Genomic DNA, 24,967 nt, shown 5'->3' on the forward strand with positions numbered 1-24,967 from the left:
ATTAGGTCTCAAAAAATGTTGACACAGAACGCAGTAGATTGGGGGGGGGGATGTTGAGTGGGCAATACGTCTCCACGTGTCCGTCTCTCCAACATGAAAACAATAACGCGCTTCTTACTCATCCCGTCAGTCTCACGGACTTCTGGGAGCGCGCATTGTTTCAAGACGAGCAAACTCCGGAACGGTTTCGACATTCAGTGTCTCGTCAGCAGGGTCAGGCTTGCTTCAATCAACGGCGGTGAACTGGCGATCTTACAGGCATGGTGGAACCTCCCTCCCTTTACGATATGCGGCCGCAATTCGACGTAAAATTGTACGAAACACAACTCACCGTGCACAATAATCAGCTGCTTTCTTGTAGTTGTGCACCCAGGATGCTTGACTGAGACGCGTTGAAGGCATGATTATTATTATTCAGAAGAATCGAACGCTTTACGCCATGGAATTTGCCATAATTCATTCCCGTCGTCGCAACACGACACGTTTACCAAAGTGATCTTTCCCGAATTGAGTCGTTGCATGCTGCACGCGCCTGATGATTGCTAAACGCGTTCCACTTGGCGTAAACAGCCTTGACTCGCTTAAGATATAGATAGTCTGTGTGTGTGCGTGTAGATGTCTTGCGAGTGTGTGTTGCACATGTGTGCACCACCGATGCACCTAGCCTGGCACAAGCGCTGCGGTGACCTCACTGCCACTCAGTGGCCAACGAGGGCTCGTTTTGTCGTACCACCGATGCAATGTGAGTGGCGTGTCTTTAAAGAGGGAGAATGCTGTTCGATGGACAGAGCCGTCTTCCCGAAGACGATTCAGAATCAGAATATTCATCCCCGAGGAAACCGATGAGCTACAAAGCTCATTTTCACAGATGTCCAGTCGGGGCTGGTCAGGACGTTACAACTGCAAAGTAAAACACGATAGGAGTGCAAAGTGTAGGGACATGAAGCAAGTCACTTTTAAAAGTGTGCAAACAAAACTATTTTTTTATTTCATCAGGGAAATCCCGCTGAATTATTAGCTTTGTTTTTCAGAAGCGACCTGGTCACAAACGAAAACTCAACGAAGTGGCTTATCACGTGGAAATGTATGGCAGCCAAATTAGAATTGAGAGAAATATAAATAACTTTAATCGCTCTGACATCGACGGGCTTAGTGCGGCCTGGAAGCGTATTATTAAATAATACATATTACAATTGCAATTCCTTAAAGGGGAAACACACACTAATTTACTGATTACTAACGTAGTATATAATTACAATACCCCCCCCCCCCGCCACCTCTGATTTCTGCACCTGATTAGGTAAAGTGATTGGGTTCAGTTATTAAATAGGACACATTACAACTAATTACTAATATACAACTGATTACTAATCATAACAATTAACTGATTACTAATCTCTTATATAATTACAATGCCCCCCTCTCCGCCTCTGATCTCTGCATCTGATTGAGTTAAATGATGACGTCAGCCTGCTGCTGCTCTATTTAAGACCGGGAGCAAGTGGAGGGCTTCACTCGGTTGGCAAATTGCCTGATGATGCTGCATGTAATTACCAACGAAACGTCGAACTAAAAAATTGTAAATGCTGTGGATTCACTCTTCAACACACCGGTAGGCTGAAGTAGTGAACTATTTTGTCTTTTATCAATGTGACACTTTTTTTACTGATTGGCCGTGTCGGGTGGTGGAGGGTTACGACACATTTATAGATAACGCGATCTAACCCCAAAAACCTTTATCATGAGCAAAATTAACCTAAATAATCTAAACGAATGTTGATTCTAAATGTGGAGGGAAACTCCGGAGGACCTGGAGAAAAAAAATCTACGCGATTTTTGAAAGGCTGATGGTATCTTGTGCTCTGTGTTGGTTTTGTACCGTATCGCTCTGGAGAACCGTCTTACGGAAAATTACTAATACGCGTCTTCGAGAAGACCACATTTATTCTCCGCATTCTAGGACGCATCCCCCAACGTTTTACTTTCAAATGCAAGGGAGAAAAGTTCGTGTAATAATCCGGAGAGAAAAAAGTAACATCATTACGAAAATTACGGTAGTTACATGGCTGTCTAATTAGCCGCGCTTGCGGAAACCAAGCAAGATCCTTACGCAATAATCACATCATGCGAATGCACATGAGATATATACCGTATATCTCTCTCTATAAACTGTGCATGTGTCGTGACCTATCTGAAATACGATGGTGATCATGGCCGTCCTTCCATGGAGGCCTCTCCACGAGATTGACTCAAGAACTGTGCCCTCGAAATCTCCTCCCAGTTTGCAGCATCCCAACAGCGTCAAGAAGATTGCTCAGCGCGCGACTTGATTCGCTTGCAGGCTTCCCCCGGCCTCGTGCGGAACCTTCAAAGCCCCCCCCCCCCCCACCCCCGTCAACACCGCATTCATATTTCAGTCTCTTGTTTTCCCATGAGATCTCAAAGACATCTAACTCGCCTCTTTTTCTCTCTCTCGCATTACTCTCCTACACGTTTCTCGTCGTCTAACCCTGCTGCTGCCCGCAATGCATTCAAGTTGCTCGTCTCGCCTGCCCCCGACATGCTTACACGATGCACACTCAACGGGGCTTGTGGCTGGCCAGACAACAAAGACGGCCACTGCATGGGCGCGTATTCACATGCGCCTCCGCGGCCGTCTGGAACGCTCTTCCTTCCGATATTAGGAAGCCACTGGAGCTACAGGTGCTCGCTAACAGCCCCAATGGTTCGTTAATAGGCTATACGGGGGTGGGGGAGTCTTCGTCTTGGTAGTGGGAGAGGTTTCGACAAAGTAGCTTGAGCTGGGCTAATCGTCAGCATCGACACGTGATGATAACGACACAGTCAGTGGGAGAAGGAGCGAGAGAGAGAGATGCGCGCATGTACACAAGTGCGGTCATGTTAGGGCAAGCGCGGTTGGGTTGTTTTATGTCCTCTCTCGCTCTCCCTCGCTCTCTCCAAATTCCAGAACTCGCAACGCACCGCGGTGCGCGCCTTGCCACGTCTTCTCAGATCGACCGATTTGCTCTCGCTCGGATCGAATGCAAATTAATTTTATATATAGAGGTCGTTAAGCACACACGCACACACATAGACACACGCACACACACAGACACACAAGCAGACACACACGCAGACACACACACAGACACACACGCACACACGCAGACACACACGCACACACACACACACGCACACACGCAGACACACACGCACTCACACAGACACACGCACACACACAGACACACGTACACACAGACACACGCACATGCGCACACACATACGCACACACGCAGACACACGCACGCACAGCCACACACACACGCACACACACAGACACACGCACACACACAGACACACGCACATACGCACGCACACAGACACACACGTACACGCACACAGACACACGCACATACGTACACACACACGCAGACACACACACGCACAAACACGCACGCTGCACGTGTCCGATAATTGGCAGGCGCGTCCCACGTGACGTGGGAGACGTGGGAGAGCGCTCATTTAAATCGAGAACGCGTGCTGCTACAGCGCTGGGTGCACGCACGGACAAAGACAAATATCCCCCGTATAGCCTCTAAGATACGGTTGAGGGGCAAGTGCCGTTAGCGAGCAAATATCCAAGGCCTGCACGGCGTACGAGGCAGTGGTTTGTCGAGCACTCGGAATTGATGTTAGCCGTGACCAGGAGTCAAACTGATAAGGCCTCCGGGTGCATTGCACAATGCATTCATCATTGCGTCACCGCTCCACCCACACACGAACAGACAGACACACACACCAACACGCACGAATTCAATCTTAACTTCTGCCAGAGTTCCCAAAGTCACGTGGAGACAGTCGTGTATCTCTCATCGGACATCGGCGTTACTGGTCGTGGCGGTAGTGGTGGTAGAGGTGGTGTTGGAGGTAGTGGTAGTGGTGGAGGTGGGTACTGGTGGAGGTGGTAGTGATTGGAGGTGGTAGTGGTGGAGGTGGTAGTGGTGGCAGTGCCAGAGGTGGTAGTGATAGCAGTGGTGGTAGTGGTAGTGGCGGCAGTGGTGGTGGTAGTGGTGGAGGTGGTAGTGGTGGAGGTGGTAGTGGTGGCAGTGCCAGAGGTGGTAGTGGTGGCGGTGGTATTGGTAGCAGTGGTGGTAGTTGTGGTGGTAGTGGTGGTAGTGGTGGTGGTACTCGTGAAGGTAATTGTGGAAGGTGGCAGTCGTGGTAGGACGCGTGGACTGGATTCAGGGCAATTCCACGCGCATTGGTCCTTCCGCCGATTTGGCGAGCGCGTTACCGATGCACAAAGATGACACACCAAACTATGGACCGTATCAATGGAGGAGGAGGAGGAGGCTCAAGACGACACGAACTCTCTTTCTCTCTCTCTCTTGCTGCTGAAGCCCTCTCGTCGTGGCTAACAGACGCGGGGAATGAGGCTCCTGGACGAATGGTCACAATGAACGAGGTGGTGGGTGGAGGAGCTCTAGGGGAGAGGGTGGTGGTGTTGGTGGTGGATTAATTCGCGCACTCGCTCACGAGGAGCCGCGATGGGGGGCGCACACGCCGCCAGACGGGGTTCCCCACTCCGGCCCCGGGTCCCGCGGGGTGACGGGACCGTGACGCCAATGCGCGCTGTGACGAGCTTCGGGCGCGCACCCGCCGACACAAAGGTCCCCCGTATAGACTCGAGCTGACAGTCGGGGCAAGTGCTTGCTGTTAGCGAGCACCTGCGCAGGTGGGCACGTCGCGCCACCACGCACCTGTCCGCCTCGGTCTCCCCGGGCCCTCGTGTTTACACACCGCATGCAGGTACTCATTTGAGGCTGAGTCGACCTAGGGGGAGGCAGCGAGACCAGTTCCAAATACTCGCTGTCGCTTAATATCTGTCGTTAGCAGGAGTCGAATTCGGGTTGCTGAATTCGTAGCGCGACACGCTAAACCATTGCACCGCCGCTCCCACTGCGCTCACAAGCACAGGGAGAAGGGGGGGGGGGGGTGGCGCGCTAACCATTGCACCTCCGCTCCCACTGCGCTCACAAGCACAGGCAGGGGGCGCACTCGCCTCCCTCCCGCTGTGACGGGGGGGGGAGGAAGTTGTCGTTGTGTCTCTGTCGGTCTGTCCCACAAGCGTCACGGGGAGTCCCGGTCACTCTCCATTACAGACCGCTCAACTTCGCCGACTTTGAGCAACAACAACGACGACGACGACACGATTGTGCCGCGCTCATCTCATCGTGGGATTTTCATTACATTTGTCAGCGCGAGGTGTACATTTAGAGCCTTTTTTGTTATTAGTATGTATTCATATGACGTCTCTCCTCGGAGATGGAGGAACGATGAATTCAACTCGAGCGCAGATGTTGCGTTGGATCGTTGCATGAGCAAAGATCCTCGGAGATGGCGGCAGATTTCTGGGGAGGCCTTCATCCAGCAGTGGATTGACAGCAGGGGCGGTACAATGCGCATCACCCAATTCTGTCCTGGTGGAAACTAATTCTGCACCTGGCGCACACCACATCGAGTACTCCACATCGCCACGTGTCGACATGAGCGTCACAGCGACTCGGAAAATACGCGTCTTGAATTAAGCCCTCAATAATTACCTTCGTTGTCAAAGGCGCAGGACTCCAATTAACTTCTCGCGACACCGCAAAAGACCTCCACTCGATTGCGCTCGAGAGAACATCTCTTGAAGGGTGTTTGGCTTTCTCTTCCACACTCGCCAAACGTCTCCGAAGAGGCGGGTGCACGCGCACTTTCACGCCACACCACGCGGCACACGTTTTCAAGTTTCAAGTTTATTTATTAGGTATAGAGCCCTGTGAGCCATTCGGCTCTTGAATCGGGTGCAACCGCAACAAGCAAAAAACAAAAACAAGAAAACATCTTAAAGTGACTATGTGCAAACTGAAAATCCAGGGAAAAAAACAGCAACAATTCCAGAAAAAAGCACCGTACACCAACGCTGTGTGCAAAAATCCCAGTGGGATGCAAGTCAAAAAACAACAACAACCACAACCACGAGACAACTTTCTGATTGACTGCACCGCGCTGTGTGTATCGCGATGGGGGGACTTGCCCGTTGGTTCCACTGCCGCGTCAGGATGTCGAACCTGCGGCCTGCGGCCTGTAAGTCAGAGTGTGCTGACCATAGTAATAGGTTTTTATTCTTTCAACTGGTACAAAAACTGACACCTTTATACAAGGCATCATGTTTGCAATAACCACAACACAAGCAGTCAAAATGCAAACAAAAAGAAACAACTCTGATGATAATGATATGCACTGTCCTTGAAGTTGATTGGTCCACACCCGAGACAGCTTTTCTTAGAGCCCAGTCTCCATTGGTGTTGGACCAGATGACGCCAAAAGGCGTACAACTCAAAAACAGTGCACTATCAGAGTATGGAGAGCTCGGGGTAAGCATTTACACTATGAGACATCTCCTCTACCAGTGGCAAAATATAGTAATAGGTTTTACCCTTTCGACTGGTGCGAAAACTGACACCTTTATACAAGGCATCATGTTTGCAATAACTACAACACAAGCAGTCAAAATGCAAACAAAAATAAACAACTCGGATGATGATAATGATATGCACTGTCTTTGAAGTTGATTGGTCTACACCCAAGACAGCTTTTCTTAGAGACTAGTCTCCATTGGTGTTGTACCAGATGACGCCAAAAGGCATATCATTATCATCATCAGAGTTGTTTCTTTTTGTTTGCATTTTGACTGCTTGTGTTGCGGTTATTGCAAGCATGATGCCTTGTATAAAGGTGTCAGTTTTTGTACCAGTTGAAAGGGTAAAAACCTATCACTATATTTTGCCACTGGTAAAGGAGGTCTCATAGTGTGCTGACCATTACAGCGACGGCCGCATCCCCCGTATTGAAGCCATTCCTCAAATAAGAACGGAAATGATTCTCGGGAGCAGATACGATGGGCGAGCGGTTTATTTTCTTTTTTGGGGGGGCCAAAACCTGTGGCATGCTCCTGGCCCGAGATGTCACGGTGGGTGTCACGGTGGGTGTCACATTTGGTTTCACGGTTTGTGTCACCGTGGGTGTCACGGTAGATGTCACGGTGGGTGTCACGGTAGATGTCACGGTGGGTGTCACGGTAGATGTGACGGTAGGTGTCATAACTGGTGTCACGGTGGGTGTCACCGTGGGTGTCACAGTGGGTATCACCGTGGGTGTCACGGTTTGGTGTCACGCTGGGTATCACGGTAGATGTGACGGTGGGTGTCACAGTGAGTGTCACGGTGGGTGTCACAGTGGGTGTCACAGTGAGTGTCACGGTGGGTGTCACAGTGGGTGTCACAGTCGGTGTCACGGTTGATGTCACGGTGGGTGTCACAGTGAATCACACGGTGGGTGTCACGGTAGATGTGACGGTGGGTGTTACAGTTGGTGTCACGGTGGGTGTCACCGTGGGTGTTACGGTAGATGTCCCTGTGGGATTCACAGTGGGTGTCACGGTAGGTGTAACGGTGGGTGTCACAGTTGGTGTCACAGTCGATGTCACGGTTGATGTCACGGTGGGTGTCACAGTGAATCACATGGTGGGTGTCACGGCGTGTGTCACAGCGTGTGTCGCAGTGGCTGTTACGACGGCTGTCACGGTGCAGTGGTTACAAACTGAAACACGGCCCGGTGGCTCGCGCACCGATTGAGGAGGCGCGGTGTCGAGTTTCAAAGCGCCGGGGCAGGGAGCCGGGGGTGGGAGGGGGACAGGAAGACACTTCACGTAACCCTGGCTGTGAGCAATGTAAACAAATACGACCGCCTGGCACCGCGTGCGTTGCGGCCACACGGACGCAGTGGGAGAGAAACGTGGGCACGGCACGCCGACAGTTTGTTATTGATGTATTGCGTAAGAGAAACAACTGAAGTATTACATTTCGATTTAAAGCTTTCGTGACTGCAGGGATTCATCTTCTTGGTTCTTTCGGTAAAGTCACGTAGAAGGGAAATAATAAAATAATAAAACGAAGTATTGCTTGACGTTTCCGAGTATCAGAGAACGCACGTGTGTGTGTTGTATGATGATGATGATGGGGTGCGGTAGTGTAGCGGTTAGCGTGTTATGCTACGCACCCGACGACACGAGTTCGATTCCCGCTCACGGCCAACACCAGTGACGATTTTCTGTACCGGTCCTGAGCCTCTCCTAGGTCGACTCAGCCTCAAATGAGTACCTGGTGCGGTGTGTATGCATCGCTACTGTTGAGACAAGTTCGCTTGTGCGTGGTGCTGGCCCAGACACCCCCTTGTGTGCCGTGATGACCTTCAGAGGTGCTCGCTAACAGCACTTTGTAAGTGTTGTGGCTTGGCTCTCCAACACACCGGTGTGCTGTACTAGTCACGAATTGGCATGTTCTGTTTACGTGACAAACCGTACGAGTTGGCTGTATCGGGTGGTGGCGGGTTTAACGACACAATTATATATTTGCACGATCTAACCCAAAACTCACTGTATTATGGATGATGTTGGTCGCGAAAGCCTACGTGCACTTTTCCCAACAGTGTGTTATGGCTATACGGGGAATCTTTGTCTTTGTGTGCATGTATGTTTGTTTGATGATGATTGTGTTCTACACACTCTACGCCCGTTTTAATACGACGTTAGTTTACACAACGATTGTTTCTGTGAAGGGAAAATCTGAATGTCGGTTTTTGTAAATGTCATCGTGATTTTGTCGATCGCTATCACCGTCGTGAACTCCGCTGCCTCGAGACTTCTCGCTCGTGACCTTCACGGAGGTTTTTACCTATCAGCAGATTGACAAATGACTTGGCAATGTGATGTTATGAAATATAAAATAGGTGGCAGACATATATTATTATCACCATCATCATCATCAGTGTATTTAAATATAATCGTCATAGTGATGGTGAATAACCTTCACTAAATGAGTAAATAAACACGATGTAATCATCGTCTATAAAAATTGTCATCATCATCACTGCCGACACTACATACAGCCCTGTACTCGACATCTGCGGTGGATGATAGTGTGTGTGTGTTTGTGTGTGCGTCTTCGTGTATGTGTGTCTGTGTGTGTGTTTGTGTCTTGTGTGTATGTGTCTGTGTGTGTGTCTGTGTGTGTGTCTGTGTGTATGTATCTGTGTGTGTGTCTGTGTGCGTGTCTGTGTCTTCGTCTTTTGTGTCTGTGCGTGTGTCCTGTGCCTCCCATCCAAATCCCATCTCCCCATCCCCCCCATCATTTCGACCCCACATTCCCCCCTCCCGCCGCTACCTCCCACGCGTCCTTGCTCCACCACCCCACTGCTCCCCCCCCTCCCACCCCCCCCCCCCCCTGCACTCCCCGACACGAGCAGGTAGCCGAGAAGCGGCCTTCACGCACGCGGTGCTCTCGGCCGGAGTCGCGTACGCCATCACGGCGGCGTGCAGCCAGGGCAACCTGAGCGAGTGCGGCTGCGACCGCGCCAAGCAGGGCTTCTACACCGCGCAGGAGGGCTGGCGCTGGGGCGGCTGCTCGGCCGACCTTCGCTACGGCCTCGAGTTCTCGCGCCTCTTCGTGGACGCGCGCGAGGTCAAGCAGAACGCGCGCACGCTCATGAACCTGCACAACAACGCCGCAGGGCGCAAGGTGCGTGGCTGTGCGCGCGCGCGCGTTCGTGGTTTGCTTGTAGGTGATCGCTAATAGCGCTTGCCCCCCCATCCTCCCCCACCACCCCCCCCCCCCAGACCTTCGGTGATGCTACGCGTGGGGATCTTTGACTGTGTAGCGTGGCTCTGGCCACACACCTCCACGCATCGTGCGAAGCGCGGAGCTTCGTGGGTGCTCGCTAACAGCAGTCGCCACTGTTTGGCCGTGTCGGGTGGTGGAGGGTTACGACACATTCATAAATAACGCGATCTAACCACAAAAACCTTTATTGTGGACAAAAAGGATGTTACCGCTACACGGGGGAGAGGGGGGGGGGGTCTTTGTTTGGGGAGCGGTGGCGCAGTGGATGAGCATGCCCAGCTACGAGCCTGGCCACCCGAGTTCCAGTCCCGTTCACGGGACAACTTCGGTGACGAATATATGAACGGGTTCTGGGCCTCCGCGAGGTAGACTCAGCCTGAAATGATTACCTGATGTGGTGTGTAAAACGACCTTAATGAATTAATACAAATGTGCAACGCGCAACAAAAAAACGAATTTTAAAGGACACTCAGAGACACGGAAACATCAGGGACGCTGTTGGCTACCCAGCCCCTCCTCGTGTGCCACGTCGACCTTTCAAGGAGCTCCCTGACAGCACTTGACCAGTATCTTCAAGGCTGTCGGGTGGATCTTTGTCTTTGCCATACCGCTGAGCCACCTGGCAGGTGACGTGGATGTGTAAGCAAAGAGGTGCGGTGTAAACAGCGCGTTGTTGTACTAATTGCTCCCGCACCTCCGATTGGGACGGTTGGCAACGTACGGTGCAAAAGAAGTTCAACATACATGCTTTGGGCTGAACTGTCTTCTCCCGCCTACCAAGTGGTCCCCGCAAACCCAATGACAAGTACCTGTTTGTACGTGGAGGTCGACTTTTCAGGCGGGGCAGGGCTGTAGTGGGGGAGAGGGGAAGGGGGGGGAGGTGCGTGGGGGGTGGGGGGGAATTTATTTTTCGGAGCTCAGTCCCGGACAGCTCCTGCCTAAAAATGAAGCCATTGTTGATTGGCTTAGTGAGTTGTGGGTTTATTTATTTTATTTCCAAAAACATTGAGACGAGAGCTCGCGATCTGCCCTGGTGGTATCCATTTCAATGTTCACCAATCTAGTCCGTTCAAACGCACATCGTAGTCGCACGCCGCACGCGCCGGATGATTGATAATTACAGTACGTCAAACACGCGCACGCACGCACGCACGACCGCGCTTAATTTTCTCACCGAATGCTTCCCGGGTCGTAGGAAAACTGGAGCAGGCATGCAACTCAAAAGCCACAGGCATAGCCTAGAGGTGTTAACTGGATGTGGTGGACAGACCCCGACTTAAACTAAGCCCCGGTTCGACTCGGAGACAGCATTTACGCTGTCAAGCATTCATTAAACACATCACTCTAGAATTAACATCACTCAAGCACCACCTTGCTCTTCGTCTTCCCACGATGCCTTTCAATCAGCCGCCTCCGCACCACGTGGGCTGCAGACGACGACGACGACACGCGCTCACTTCGTTTACAGATCTCACTCTCGATTTGAATAGGAAAGGTTGACGTCAATCATCGAAGGGGGGTGCGGCGGTGGTGTAACGGGTCACAAACACAGAAGTCTTCGCTTGGGTCTCTCAGCGCGGCATGGTGGTCTAATTGCGGCAGTAAAAATGAGCAACACAGCAGTTAGGCGACTGCGGGTCACGTGCGCTGGGGTAAAGTGCGGGGTTATCCCACGTCTTCCAAGACGTCTGGCCAGAGTAGGAGAGTAGAGCACATGTCCCCTCGGGGGGGGGCTCTCCAAAGCTCCCTCGAGTGGAGGACCTTCCGATAGCATTGGTGCGACAAAGCAAGTTTGCAGGGCTGCACTTTCACCTGTTCCTTGCACCTGACATTGTTGGCCACATTTCCACTGAGGACCTCCTCCCTCCAATGTCCTCCAGGTGAGCGCAGCCTAATAGCAACTCACGCGGTGCTTTCATCTCGCCTGCACGGCCACGCGGATGGAGGTGGCCACCCACCCACCCACCTCCTCCTCGTGAGACAGCGACATCTCGATGCCCTTGCAGCTCGTTCGCCCCTATGCTCCTTGACCGCTCTCGATAGGGGTCTCCTCTCCCCCTTATCACACCTGCAGGCCCATATCTGAATGAAGGCGCTCACGTGGCATGCAGGGAATTATAATACGCCTGTGGGGCCCTTTTTTCTCTGCAGGCGATTTCCCAAAACCGAGCACTCCTCCAGATCCAATCCAACGCAGGTGCTGAAATGTCTTGGGGGTGAAAACAAAAACACGACCCGTCTCCAACTTTCCCCCCCCCCCCCCTCCCCGTGTGCGGGACCCCCTCACACACTCCCTCGCTTGACCTCTCCCCCCCCCCCCCCCATTCTCCTACCTCTTCCCCTCGTCATTTTTTCGGCACAATGCCTATGTTTTCCGCAGCATTTAGCCGGCACAAAGCGGATCAGAGAGGGTCGACACCAACAGCGGTTTTGTAAGAAACACAAAAAAACATTTGTTTGACCCCTTCTCCTCCTTCACTCGTACGAGTGACGCCGCTATTAGCGATGCCTTAACCGCTCACCTCTCTCTGCCTCTCTGCCTCTCTCTGTCCACATGTCCCCCACCCACTCTGCCGGCCTCTCTCTCCACCCCACGCGGCCGCCAGGTGCTGGAGGAGAAGATGAAGCTGGAGTGCAAGTGCCACGGCGTGTCGGGCTCGTGCACCACCAAGACGTGCTGGACCACGCTGCCCAAGTTCCGCGAGGTGGGCTACGCGCTCAAGGACAAGTACGACGAGGCGGTCCACGTGGAGCCGGTGCGCGCCAGCCGCTACCGCTACCCCGTCTTCCTCAAGGTGAAGCGCTCGCGCGCCTACCGCAAGCCGCTCGACACGGAGCTCGTGTTCACCGAGCGCTCGCCCAACTACTGCGAGGAGGACCAGCTGACTGGCAGCGTGGGCACGCGCGGCCGCCTCTGCAACCGCACGTCGCCGCACGCCGACGGCTGCGACCTACTGTGCTGCGGCCGCGGCTACAACACGCACCAGTACACGCGCGCGTGGCAGTGCAACTGCAAGTTCCACTGGTGCTGCTACGTGCGCTGCAGCACGTGCAGCGAGAGGACAGAGGAGTACACGTGCAAGTGACGGCGGCGGCGGCGGCGGATCGCTCGCTCGCTCGCTGGGACGCTCGCCCCGACTCTTCCGCAGGCTCGATCGCTCGCCGGGTCGATTGTCGGCCGTGCCCCCCCACCCCCCCCACCACGAGCATCGCTGACCAACAATTGTGCCCGGACAAAAGTGGCAGCGGATGTCGCTGCGCAATGGGACGGCTGTCGTTCCGCACCTGGCAGTTGCCCTCAACTCGCCCACCCCACCCCACTCACCACCTCACTCACCCCACTCACCACCCCACCCACCGACACCCTGCGTGATTGCCGAAGCGGGGGGGGGGCTATGCGGGTCCCTGCACGAGGGAGCTCTCCAATCGGCTCCCGAGCCTGGGACAAAGTGGCCACTCAGATCTCAGCATGATGGGAGAGTGAGGAGTCGTCGACTGTTCCACATCGCTCACTGTGCCCTCCCCCATCACCACTGCCCCTCCAACCACATGCCGCTTCTCCGAGGACCCACAAATCCCGCTATGTCGCTGGCACAGGGCGCAGCATCTCCCGGTGTCTCCCAGCGTCCCCCCGGCGAGCCTTTCGAACACGGGGGAGACGGGTGGACCCGACGGTCGTGTGTTTTAACAGGGGAAGGAGCGCACGCGGAAGGGCATCGTCCAAGACGAGATGCCCTCATTTGGGAAACGAAAGGACAGTAGTGATCGTAGGAAGCGCGGGGCCCCGCGCGGCTTTGCCTTTGATTTGCACACCTCACCGACGGCGCTCGCAGAAGCCGAGCTTCGGGGGAACGAGCGAACCGCTTGCCCCGGCGATGGCCCTGGCGGTTCGCCGTGCGCGGGGTGCCGAAGACTGCCAGAGGCGAGCGGGAGGCCCTGCCGTGGTGGAGACATTGATTCGCTGACCTTGTGACATTTGAGTCGCGCGGTGGCGAGAGAAGCAGCAGGCCACAGATCCAGTGGCCGAGGCCGAGGGTCGCCAAGGCCCGTTGTGGTGTTGGATACAAAGCTATCGTTTGTCGGCTAGGGGAGATTAAAAAACACACATTATAAGCGTGTAATGTATAACGTGTTGCGACTTACTAATTCTTGACAGATTGTTTTCTAAAAAGAAATGTATAATTATTATATGATTATTGAAATGTTGCTAATTTGACTTATTTAGGAGCTTTGAATTGAACAAAACGTCACTCATTGCGGATAAATATGACCATAGCATGAGGACATTTTGTATCGATAAAAAACAGTGAAAGGTTATGCTACTGATTAAAAACGAGATGGCTGTGGAGGGGGGGGGGCGGGGGATGTCCCAATGTAAATGTTATTTTAGTTTGCGTCTCTCAACCTTTGCTAATAATCTCTTGCTCGCGTTAGGTTAATTTATTAAAACCGCTCGCGTCACGTCAAAGTTTGCGAAACGAACACTGTAAGCCACGGATATCCTGGACACGTGTGCACCCCCCCCCCCGCCCCCCGCGATAAAAACACCCTGACAAATGTTTTGTCTGCGCTCGAGATTATTATTATTATTATATTATTATAAAAAAAATCGCAGTCTGCATGTCGATTGCGAAAAAGCCAACGCTTTTTTTTTCATTTTTTTTGTATGATTCGTAACTGTATATTTTCTTGTTTGGATGATTTATTGAGCGGCGAGCGCGGTCCGACTAACCCGGCGGCGATGAAACGACAAAAAATGTTGCCGTCGTCATGGTTCTTATCGGCTTGAAAATGGGGCGGAGCGCTGACATGGGCGCTTTGGATTTTTGTAATTTTTTCATTAGGGCTTTTTTTGTAATTCATATGTTTGAAGTCTAAGCGGTACAGGGTGGCTTGTGTCTGCGGCCTGCAGAGTGATACCACTTGCACAAAATGGTCATCTGTCCGTACTTACAAAGGGCTACTGTAAGATACCTTTCCACGCTAGCGATGTAATTATATATTTAGCGAGAGAATATTTTTATATAAATATTTTATTTATACCTTTTTTTGTCCTCTAATTTCCCTCCCCACCCCCACCCCACCCTTCTTCCCGCCGTGCCACGCACCCACTCGCCCCTCCTGGATTTTGACCTCTCGGCGAGCGAAAACAAAAGGGCCCCCGACGGTGGCTTCGTTTTGCGCACACGACGACGCTTCGAGGGGCTGATTCCAGTGAGACGTTGCCACCTGACACGCTGCCGCCACCTCCTACCGGAGACGCCCGCTTGCAGTTATCCTCAAGTGGACCCGTGTCCCCCTTCCGTAGTGATATCTGCTTTGAAGGTCAAAGGACATTGGCCCGAGCCGGTTCACTCAGCAGTCGTTGGCCACGTTGCTTCGTAAAACCGTGTGGGGACCCGGGTTCAACAACTTGCGATCTGGGCTATTGAGTTGTGTTTTTCGGTGGGGCCTCTGTGCAAAATGCCGAATGAAAGCCACCTCTCAGTCCCAGGGCAAACTGCCCCAACCTCCACCCCAACCTCCACCCCAACCTCCACCCCAACCTCCACCCCAACCTCCACCCCAACCCCCACCTCCACCCCCACCCCGACTGCCCCGATCCCTATGGCCCTGCTCCTGCCAGTGATGGCACTTGAGACTAATTGAAAAAAAAAATCGTTTAAATTACACTTCAGCTTTCAAACAGTTAATACCCATGCACCGTGGCAGCGCAGTGTAGACGTGAATGGCAACACAACAATGAACGTGCATGTCAGGCGAATAAACAAATGTAATTCGTCGTTTCACAATTTTATTTCAACGGGACTTCTCGAACGACACGCTCCATGACCCCCCCACCATGGTTCACATGTTCACAGTTGGCAATCTTCTCCAGTGACAAAAAACAAAACAAAATTCAGCACCCGCACACTACCCACACCCGATGCTTTGGAAAACGTCGAAAACATCTGTAACGTTGGTGGGCCGTGAGGAAGGGGAGTTTCATCAGTCCCGCGTTAAACGAGAAACCTGCCTTTAATTTTGCATCACGCAATGCGGGTCCCACAGGCGGCATCCGTTGGTTTCATCTTGAGCCACACATCCAGGTCACCGTCCAAATCTCGAGGATCGAGTCGGATGTAAAATCAGAGTCAGGCTCTTTATTAAGACTGGAAGAATCCGATGAGCTATGAAGCTCTTTGTCACGCATGTCCGGTAGAGGCGAGTTGGTACGTTACAACAGCAAACGATGCACACAAAACACGGATAGGAGTGCAAAGTACAGGAACGCTAAGCAAGTCACTCAAAGTAAATAAAGTGTGTAGGTGACATTAAAGCACATTTGTGCGTTCATCAGTTTCGTCTTTCTTTAAAAGAAAAATGATAAAAAAAAAAACGATTGCCCACATAGTAAGGGGCTGTTATTTGTTTTTTTTATGTATTTTCTTCGAAACATATCGTCTCTGGTCGATGTCACTAAACCCTACATGTTTAAATTTCCTGCTGATAATTGCGCGTTTGGAAGCTTGCAGCCCTCTCTGTCCGCTGTAAAATTCACTCGAGAGGTCCGTCTCGATACGTTCCCTCGACCGTTCTTTCCTCGGATTCGCTGCGAGCATCATCGACACCCCCTCACCCCCCCCCCCGTTGCACTGGAGCGGAGTGCCATTAAACAGCAGCAGCGATGTCACGAACCCGCGCGTCTCACGAGTTTTCATTTCGCCGCTCGAGACGCCGCCGCAAAGGTCAAGACGCACGTGGTCAGCGCGAGCAGCACCCCCGACGTGACCTGCAGCCATGGCCCACAGGTGTAATGGGCGTGGTGTGACTGGGCTAGGTGTCACGTGACCAGTAGCCATAGGCGTGGTGAGGGGTGTGCTGGGTTGTGGTGTGACTGTGTTCGGAAATATCATGCTGCACTGCATACCCGGCTGAAATTAAGGCAGGCACCCTGTGCGTGGCAGTAGTCACGCTGATACTGCCAGCTTGTGTGCAGTCTCACCTAACCCTTATTTCATGCACACTCCACTAATACACCACGTGTGTCATATATCGCGCCGGAACTCAACAGGCGGCCCCGTGTGTTCGCACCATCGCAGAAGAGGAAAAATAAAAAAAACTATGGTGACATGAACAAAACTACGGGACTGCATTGACAGTGCTGCACAGGCCTGAGTAATACGACCTCGCATAGTCCATCACAAACACTGCCTTATAGCAGAAACATATACGATAGCCCGATGTTCCAGGCAATTACCCTTCGTCAGGGCTGCTCTTTAATTCATGTGAATACACGTGAGTGGAAGACCTAACAGAGAATGATTTGACGACGTTAAAGATTGGTAGCGAGAATGATGTGGCACTACTTGAGCATGCTGGCAGAAGACAGCGACAAGTGGAAGCAAACGACGAAATGTGCAGTGGACACCGACGGGCAATCTGCCCATGGACCGTGATGACGGCACACGCATCACAACGCAATTTGGATGTATATCGCTCGCGTCTAAATGCGACAATATCGCAAGACGCCGTGGGGATACAGGCAAAGTCTATTTTCTATTGGGAGCGAGAGAGAGGCAGTCAGTCATAGACAGAGTTTTTTTTTTAAGGAAGGTCCCCGAGTCTGAATTTGAACAGGGGCAGGGAGTCGTGAGCCAAGGATGGCTGGGGGAAGAGAGTTCCTACTGTGAAGGCAGCAGAGGAGAGAATGAGCCACCTTCCTTGAGCGAAGGCTGAGGGCTTCGACGGAGTCAGCCTCTTCATTCATACTGAGGGAATCCGATGAGCTGTAAAGCTCTTTTTCACAAATGTCCAGTTGGGAGCGGGTCAGAACGACGTAACGAACAAACGATACAAAAACACGATAGGAGTGCAAAGTAGAGGAAAGGGAAGCAAGCCACTTTAAAATATTTAAATAAAACTAAACTATTTTTTTTATCTTACCAGGTAAAGTCCACTGCGCTATCAGCTTCTTTTTCAGAAGCGACCTGACCACAAGTGACTCTTCAACAAAGTGACTTATCGTGTGGAAATTTTGAGTAGCAAATAACTTCAATAATCTGCTGAATCAGAACGTGCGTGGAGGAGAGTAAAGAGACATGGGAGGGAGTCGGCAGTGAGTCCCCGGAGAACCCAAATATGATGAATTTCATTGACAATGTAAGATTGTGAGTGCTTGTTGACATGATAACGAGACGATCGTGAAATGAAATTGTTTGTATCTGGACCCAGCGAATTTAGTCGGAAAAAACGATTCTCAGTTTCACTCCGGGGCAAGGTCAGTCTCAAGGTTTGTTTTACTTCAAGGCCCGTGCTAAACACTCACAAACACACGATCCCCATTATCAGTGAACCAACTAATCCACCTGCCATTGAGTTTGAGACTGAAGCTAATAGATGTTGGACGAAACCTGCTGCCGTAAAACAACTTTCAACATTTTGGGCACCAAAACGTTAAGTAAGAAAATTAGTTTCGCTGATAACACAGGATCCGCTTATATTCAAACATAGCTTCACATACAACACACACACACATCGCATACGTCGCATACAAATACAAAGATCCCCCTAACATACTTATGGGGCGAGTGCTGTTAGCGAGCACCTATTAAGGGTGGGTGGCCAGCACCACGCCTGGCCGCCTTTGTCTCCCAGTGGCGATGTTTACACACCATGCCCGGTATTCATTTAAAGCTGAGTCAATCTACGGGAGGCCCAGATCCGCTTCAGATAATCGTCACTGGTGTTGGCCGTGAGCGGAAATCGAACTCGCATCGCGCAGCTCGGTAACCCTTCCACCCCCCCCCCCCCCCACACACACACCTGGCACACGTAAGCTCCAAAAATCCCCTGGCACTCAAGAGCAACTGTACACACTCGGAACAACATTCTAATGGAGCATCACACGGGAGACAGCTATGTAATCCGGCATAATGAGCCCCCATTTGAATCCGCCAGCCCCAGTCGTGAGAGAGACGCAACAATGCCACCGAGGCGCTGGGTGACGATTAACATGCGGCGCGCAGCTTCACTCGGGGCCCGGGCGAGCGACTCGGCGCTTTGCTTCTGCGTCGGTCGCCGTCGGCGCTGCAACGTGCGACCGGGCCGCAGTCGTGGCACATTAGGAAGGGACCACCCTTCGAAGTGTTTTCCTCGCGTGTTTTTTTTTTGCCCTCGATTTGGAGCGCCTCCCCGCGTCCTTCATTTCGAGCGTTGCGACGCAGCGCTTCCACGCGCGATGCCAAAGGCGCCCTTCTCTTGACGTGCGACGGTTTGACCGCGTCCGAAATGTGACCGTGTGCGTCCGCTGCGGGTCTCCTCGCCATTCGAGAGCTCGGTTCGAGGCGGGCGAATGCCGCGCTTTGGGGCACGTCGCCCCCGCGCTTGATGCGCAAACTCCAGCAAATTGCGGACGACGTCCGGAGGTGGACCGCGACCCTCAAGGGAAATGGATCCGCCCGCGTGGTCACACCGGGCCGTGATGCGTGGATCAAACAAATCACTCGAGACACGCCGGCGGATGGGAAGCGAGAGCAGTTCATGCGCATGCGTTCGCACGAGATCACACGCTTGGCACAGCGGTCCTTCGCTCGCCTTGTGCGACGAACGAATGAACGAACGCGTGATCCGACCGCCACGGGGTCCGCTGAGCCGGTGGCGAGCCCAGCTCAGCTCCGCTCAGCTCAGTAATGGGACCTAGAGCCAGCGACAGGGCTCTTCTGTGCAGGGGCCGACGCGATGGGCGGGAATCCCCGCCACCGAACCGGCCCGTGAACGCCGCGCGGGCGCTTTAAAGTGAACGGCGCTGCCAGATGTGACGAGTGGAGAACTGAGAGAGCTGATCAGTGGGTTAGGTTGACCGTTCAAAAGAAGGGTAAGGAAATAAGTAATTAAACTTGACCAAGTTCAAGATTGCTTTGTTTCGTCTCGGATGAGTTGAGGAACTTAGAGTTTAATAAACGTTGATTTATATATTTTTTATAACGTCCATCGCTGTGCGTTGTGTGCCGTGATTCGGGCATTTCTTTCACAGTGGACCTCCTGATGACAACTGTGAATATATAGAAACCGTCACAGAAGCTTTACTTTAACTTTTAAATCATTCACTGCATCTTAAAGGCATTTATTCCAATGTATAAATGAAAGACGTGTACATTTTTATGCTCCGTGCAAGTAGTTTTTGTTTTTAAATAGACAGTCACGTTTTAATTCATCCCATACACTCCAAAACACTCAATAAAAAAAAACACACTTATTTTACTTTAGTACATTTTCCCAATGCTATCCCGACGTTGCTATTGGCATCACGTCCCGAGATAAAGTACAGAGTATATATCCGGGTCTCTCGCAAAGCAATGCAACCACCGGCAAAACGGCCTCTGCTGGTCCAGCAATGGCCAGGATCTGTGCGACAACTAATAGCATCAGTCCAAATGCCCAATGAGCCACGAGGCACCATGGGCTCAGCAAACCCCTCTCTCTAGAAGTTTCAAACATCACACACAGACGTGTAGAACAAGCACACGGCCTTTGTGCGTAACGCGCAAACCGCCAAACGTTCCTGAAGAACTGCATTTTCTTGGTCCTCTTTTCGTAGGCCACCGACTGACAGGAGTGACACACAGAGACAACTGTGGATCAGTTTCGTCATTACGAGGACTAATCAGATACAGGATAGTCACCAACGCTCGCTGCTGCAAAGTCTGCCTCTGGGAAACTCTCTACCCCTAACCACTCCCAATCGCGTCCCTCAATAGCCACGGGTCAGAGGTCAGGAGTGTAGCATAGCTGTGGATATGTGTTGAGCACGATCGAGGCTGAGAAGCCAAGCGAGCGACGTCACAGCGTGCGCTTTGCTTTCTCGCGTTGACCCCCGTGAGGTCGGTCCGACCCGCCCCGGCTTGGATCCAACTCAAAGCGGCGTGCGTCACAGGTGGACGAGTGAGCCTTGGAGGCCGGGTTTATGTGGGCCCCCCCCATCTGTCCGATTCCACGGTGGCGAGATGTTAACACCCTCGCCTGGTGTGCAGGAAGTCGTGTGTTCGATCCAGACCCTGACACCTGGTGTATAAGTGGAGTTTGGACGTTCTCCCCGTGGTCGCGTCAAATTTTCCGGGTTCTCTGGTTTTTCCTTCCACGTTTAGAAACACGCGTTTAGAGTATTTAGCTCCGATACATTTCCACGTTTGAAGCCACTCCGTTGAGCTATCATTTGTGGCCAGGTCGCTTCTGAACAAGAGCTATATAGCTCAGTAGGCCTTACCTGGTAAAGTAAAAATAGGTTATAGTTTTGTGTGCAGCTGGCTGGCACACTTCCCACTGGCTGTGTTGATGTGGAATTAGCCACCAGCGATGAGATCAGGAATCTGAAATCTGGGCCCTTATTCGACATGAACTCAGATTCTAATGAGTGACAAGTTTATAATTGATATCGACCCAGTGAGTTGTGTAGTGAAATACAGGGCATGACAGAGTGAATTCTTGTGAATGTGATAATATAGGTCATTGAAGGATCATTTGGATATTAGGATAGATTTGTTGACGTCACCTCCTGGGTCCTCATGCCTGCAAAAGGGAGATTCTGGAAAGCAAAAAATTTTCAGTCTGCTTCTAAAAAATAGGAACAATATTCAAAAGGCGTCACGAAAAACTAAGTGGTATTTATTTTACGAAACAGGATTCTTGATTCTTGATTTGGAACTTTCGTGACTGCAGGAATCCTTACTCTTTGGTTCTTTCGGTAAAGTCACGTAGGTAGACACATTAATAGATCACGACGTTTCGATCGCAAAAACAAGCGATCGAAACGTCGTGATCAATTATGTTTTCTACTTACGTGAATTTACCAAAAGAACCAAAGTGTAAGGATTCTTCAACTATTTTTCCCAGCAGGCCACACGCTAAGATTATTGTGTGCGGGCAGGCCACACGACATCACCTTGCCACACGACATCACCTTGCCACACAACATCACCTTGCCACACGACATCACCTTGCCACACGACATCACCTTGCCACACGACATCACCTTGCCACACGACATCACCTTGCCACACGACATCACCTTGCCACACGACATCACCTTGCCACACGACATCACCTTGCCACGTGACATCACCTTGCCACACGACATCACCTTGCCACACGACATCACCTTGCCACGTGACATCACCTTGCCACACGACATCACCTTGCCACACGACATCACCTTGCCACACGACATCACCTTGCCACACGACATCACCTTGCCACACGACATCACCTTGCCACACGACATCACCTTGCCACACGACATCACCTTGCCACACGACATCACCTTGCCACACGACATCACCTTGCCACACGACATCACCTTGCCACACGACATCACCTTGCCACGTGACATCACCTTGCCACACGACATCACCTTGCCACACGACATCACCTTGCCACGTGACATCACCTTGCCACACGACATCACCTTGCCACACGACATCACCTTGCCACGTGACATCACCTTGCCACACGACATCACCTTGCCACACGACATCATCTTGCCACGTGACATCACCTTGCCACACGACATCACCTTGCCACACGACATCACCTTGCCACACGACATCACCTTGCCACACGACATCACCTTGCCACGTGACATCACCTTGCCACACGACATCACCTTGCCACACGACATCACCTTGCCACACGACATCACCTTGCCACGTGACATCACCTTGCCACACGACATCACCTTGCCACACGACATCACCTTGCCACGTGACATCACCTTGCCACGTGACATCACCTTGCCACACGACATCACCTTGCCACACGACATCACCTTGCCACACGACATCACCTTGCCACGTGACATCATCTTGCCACACGACATCACCTTGCCACACGACATCACCTTGCCACACGACATCACCTTGCCACACGACATCACCTTGCCACGTGACATCACCTTGCCACGTGACATCACCTTGCCACACGACATCACCTTGCCACACGACATCACCTTGCCACGTGACATCACCTTGCCACACGACATCACCTTGCCACGTGACATCACCTTGCCACACGACATCACCTTGCCACGTGACATCACCTTGCCACACGACATCACCTTGCCACACGACATCACCTTGCCACACGACATCACCTTGCCACGTGACATCACCTTGCCACACGACATCACCTTGCCACGTGACATCACCTTGCCACGTGACATCACCTTGCCACACGACATCACCTTGCCACACGACATCACCTTGCCACACGACATCACCTTGCCACACGACATCACCTTGCCACACGACATCACCTTGCCACGTGACATCACCTTGCCACGTGACATCACCTTGCCACGTGACATCACCTTGCCACGTGACATCACCTTGCCACGTGACATCACCTTGCCACACGACATCACCTTGCCACACGACATCACCTTGCCACGTGACATCACCTTGCCACACGACATCACCTTGCCACGTGACATCACCTTGCCACACGACATCACCTTGCCACACGACATCACCTTGCCACACGACATCACCTTGCCACGTGACATCACCTTGCCACACGACATCACCTTGCCACACGACATCACCTTGCCACGTGACATCACCTTGCCACACGACATCACCTTGCCACGTGACATCACCTTGCCACGTGACATCACCTTGCCACGTGACATCACCTTGCCACACGACATCACCTTGCCACACGACATCACCTTGCCACACAACATAACCTTGCCACGTGACATCACCTTGCCACACGACATCACCTTGCCACACGACATCACCTTGCCACACGACATCACCTTGCCACACGACATCACCTTGCCACACGACATCACCTTGCCACACGACATCACCTTGCCACACGACATCACCTTGCCACACGACATCACCTTGCCACACAACATCACCTTGCCACGTGACATCACCTTGCCACACGACATCACCTTGCCACACGACATCACCTTGCCACACGACATCACCTTGCCACACGACATCACCTTGCCACACGACATCACCTTGCCACACGACATCACCTTGCCACACGACATCACCTTGCCACGTGACATCACCTTGCCACACGACATCACCTTGCCACACGACATCACCTTGCCACGTGACATCACCTTGCCACACGACATCACCTTGCCACACGACATCACCTTGCCACACGACATCACCTTGCCACACGACATCACCTTGCCACACGACATCACCTTGCCACACAACATCACCTTGCCACGTGACATCACCTTGCCACACGACATCACCTTGCCACGTGACATCACCTTGCCACACGACATCACCTTGCCACACGACATCACCTTGCCACACGACATCACCTTGCCACACGACATCACCTTGCCACACGACATCACCTTGCCACACGACATCACCTTGCCACGTGACATCACCTTGCCACACGACATCACCTTGCCACGTGACATCACCTTGCCACACGACATCACCTTGCCACGTGACATCACCTTGCCACGTGACATCACCTTGCCACGTGACATAACCTTGCCACACGACATCACCTTGCCACACGACATCACCTTGCCACACGACATCACCTTGCCACGTGACATCACCTTGCCACACGACATCACCTTGCCACACGACATCACCTTGCCACACGACATCACCTTGCCACGTGACATCACCTTGCCACACGACATCACCTTGCCACGTGACATCACCTTGCCACACGACATCACCTTGCCACGTGACATCACCTTGCCACGTGACATCACCTTGCCACGTGACATCACCTTGCCACACGACATCACCTTGCCACACGACATCACCTTGCCACACGACATCACCTTGCCACGTGACATCACCTTGCCACACGACATCACCTTGCCACGTGACATCACCTTGCCACACGACATCACCTTGCCACACGACATCACCTTGCCACACGACATCACCTTGCCACACGACATCACCTTGCCACACGACATCACCTTGCCACACGACATCACCTTGCCACACGACATCACCTTGCCACGTGACATCACCTTGCCACACGACATCACCTTGCCACACGACATCACCTTGCCACACGACATCACCTTGCCACGTGCTCAAGCATTATTAGGCCACGTGGCGTTGTGAGATCATAACGGCTTTGCATGTGACCGCTAATCTGTATCTCTCATCTAGAGCTCTCTCGGCTCTTGTTTATCTCCCTTTCATCTCACTAATCTGTATCTTCTGTCGACATTTTCCCAACTCTTGTTACTCTCT

At 52.2% G+C, this 24,967-nt stretch overlaps 1 protein-coding gene across 2 annotated transcripts in view; it reads left to right on the plus strand.

The window, feature by feature from the left end:
• Positions 1–16,377, plus strand: part of LOC133342668 (protein Wnt-7b-like) — a 33,255-nt gene extending 16,878 nt beyond the window's left edge. Inside the window, exons 3-4 of one of the 2 annotated variants that reach the window (XM_061551983.1) lie at positions 9,346–9,620; positions 12,329–16,377. In XM_061551983.1, the coding sequence (XP_061407967.1) occupies positions 9,346–9,620; positions 12,329–12,808 (755 nt within the window). In that variant the 3' untranslated portion in view covers positions 12,809–16,377. The remainder of the gene's footprint in view (positions 1–9,345; positions 9,621–12,328) is intronic. The other variant, XM_061551984.1, reaches the window with a different exon arrangement.
• Positions 16,378–24,967: the final 8,590 nt, after the last annotated feature.

This window comes from Lethenteron reissneri, chromosome 15, assembly GCF_015708825.2.
Source record: "Lethenteron reissneri isolate LAM-NWPU_2019-01 chromosome 15, ASM1570882v1, whole genome shotgun sequence".
NCBI lineage: Eukaryota > Metazoa > Chordata > Hyperoartia > Petromyzontiformes > Petromyzontidae > Lethenteron > Lethenteron reissneri.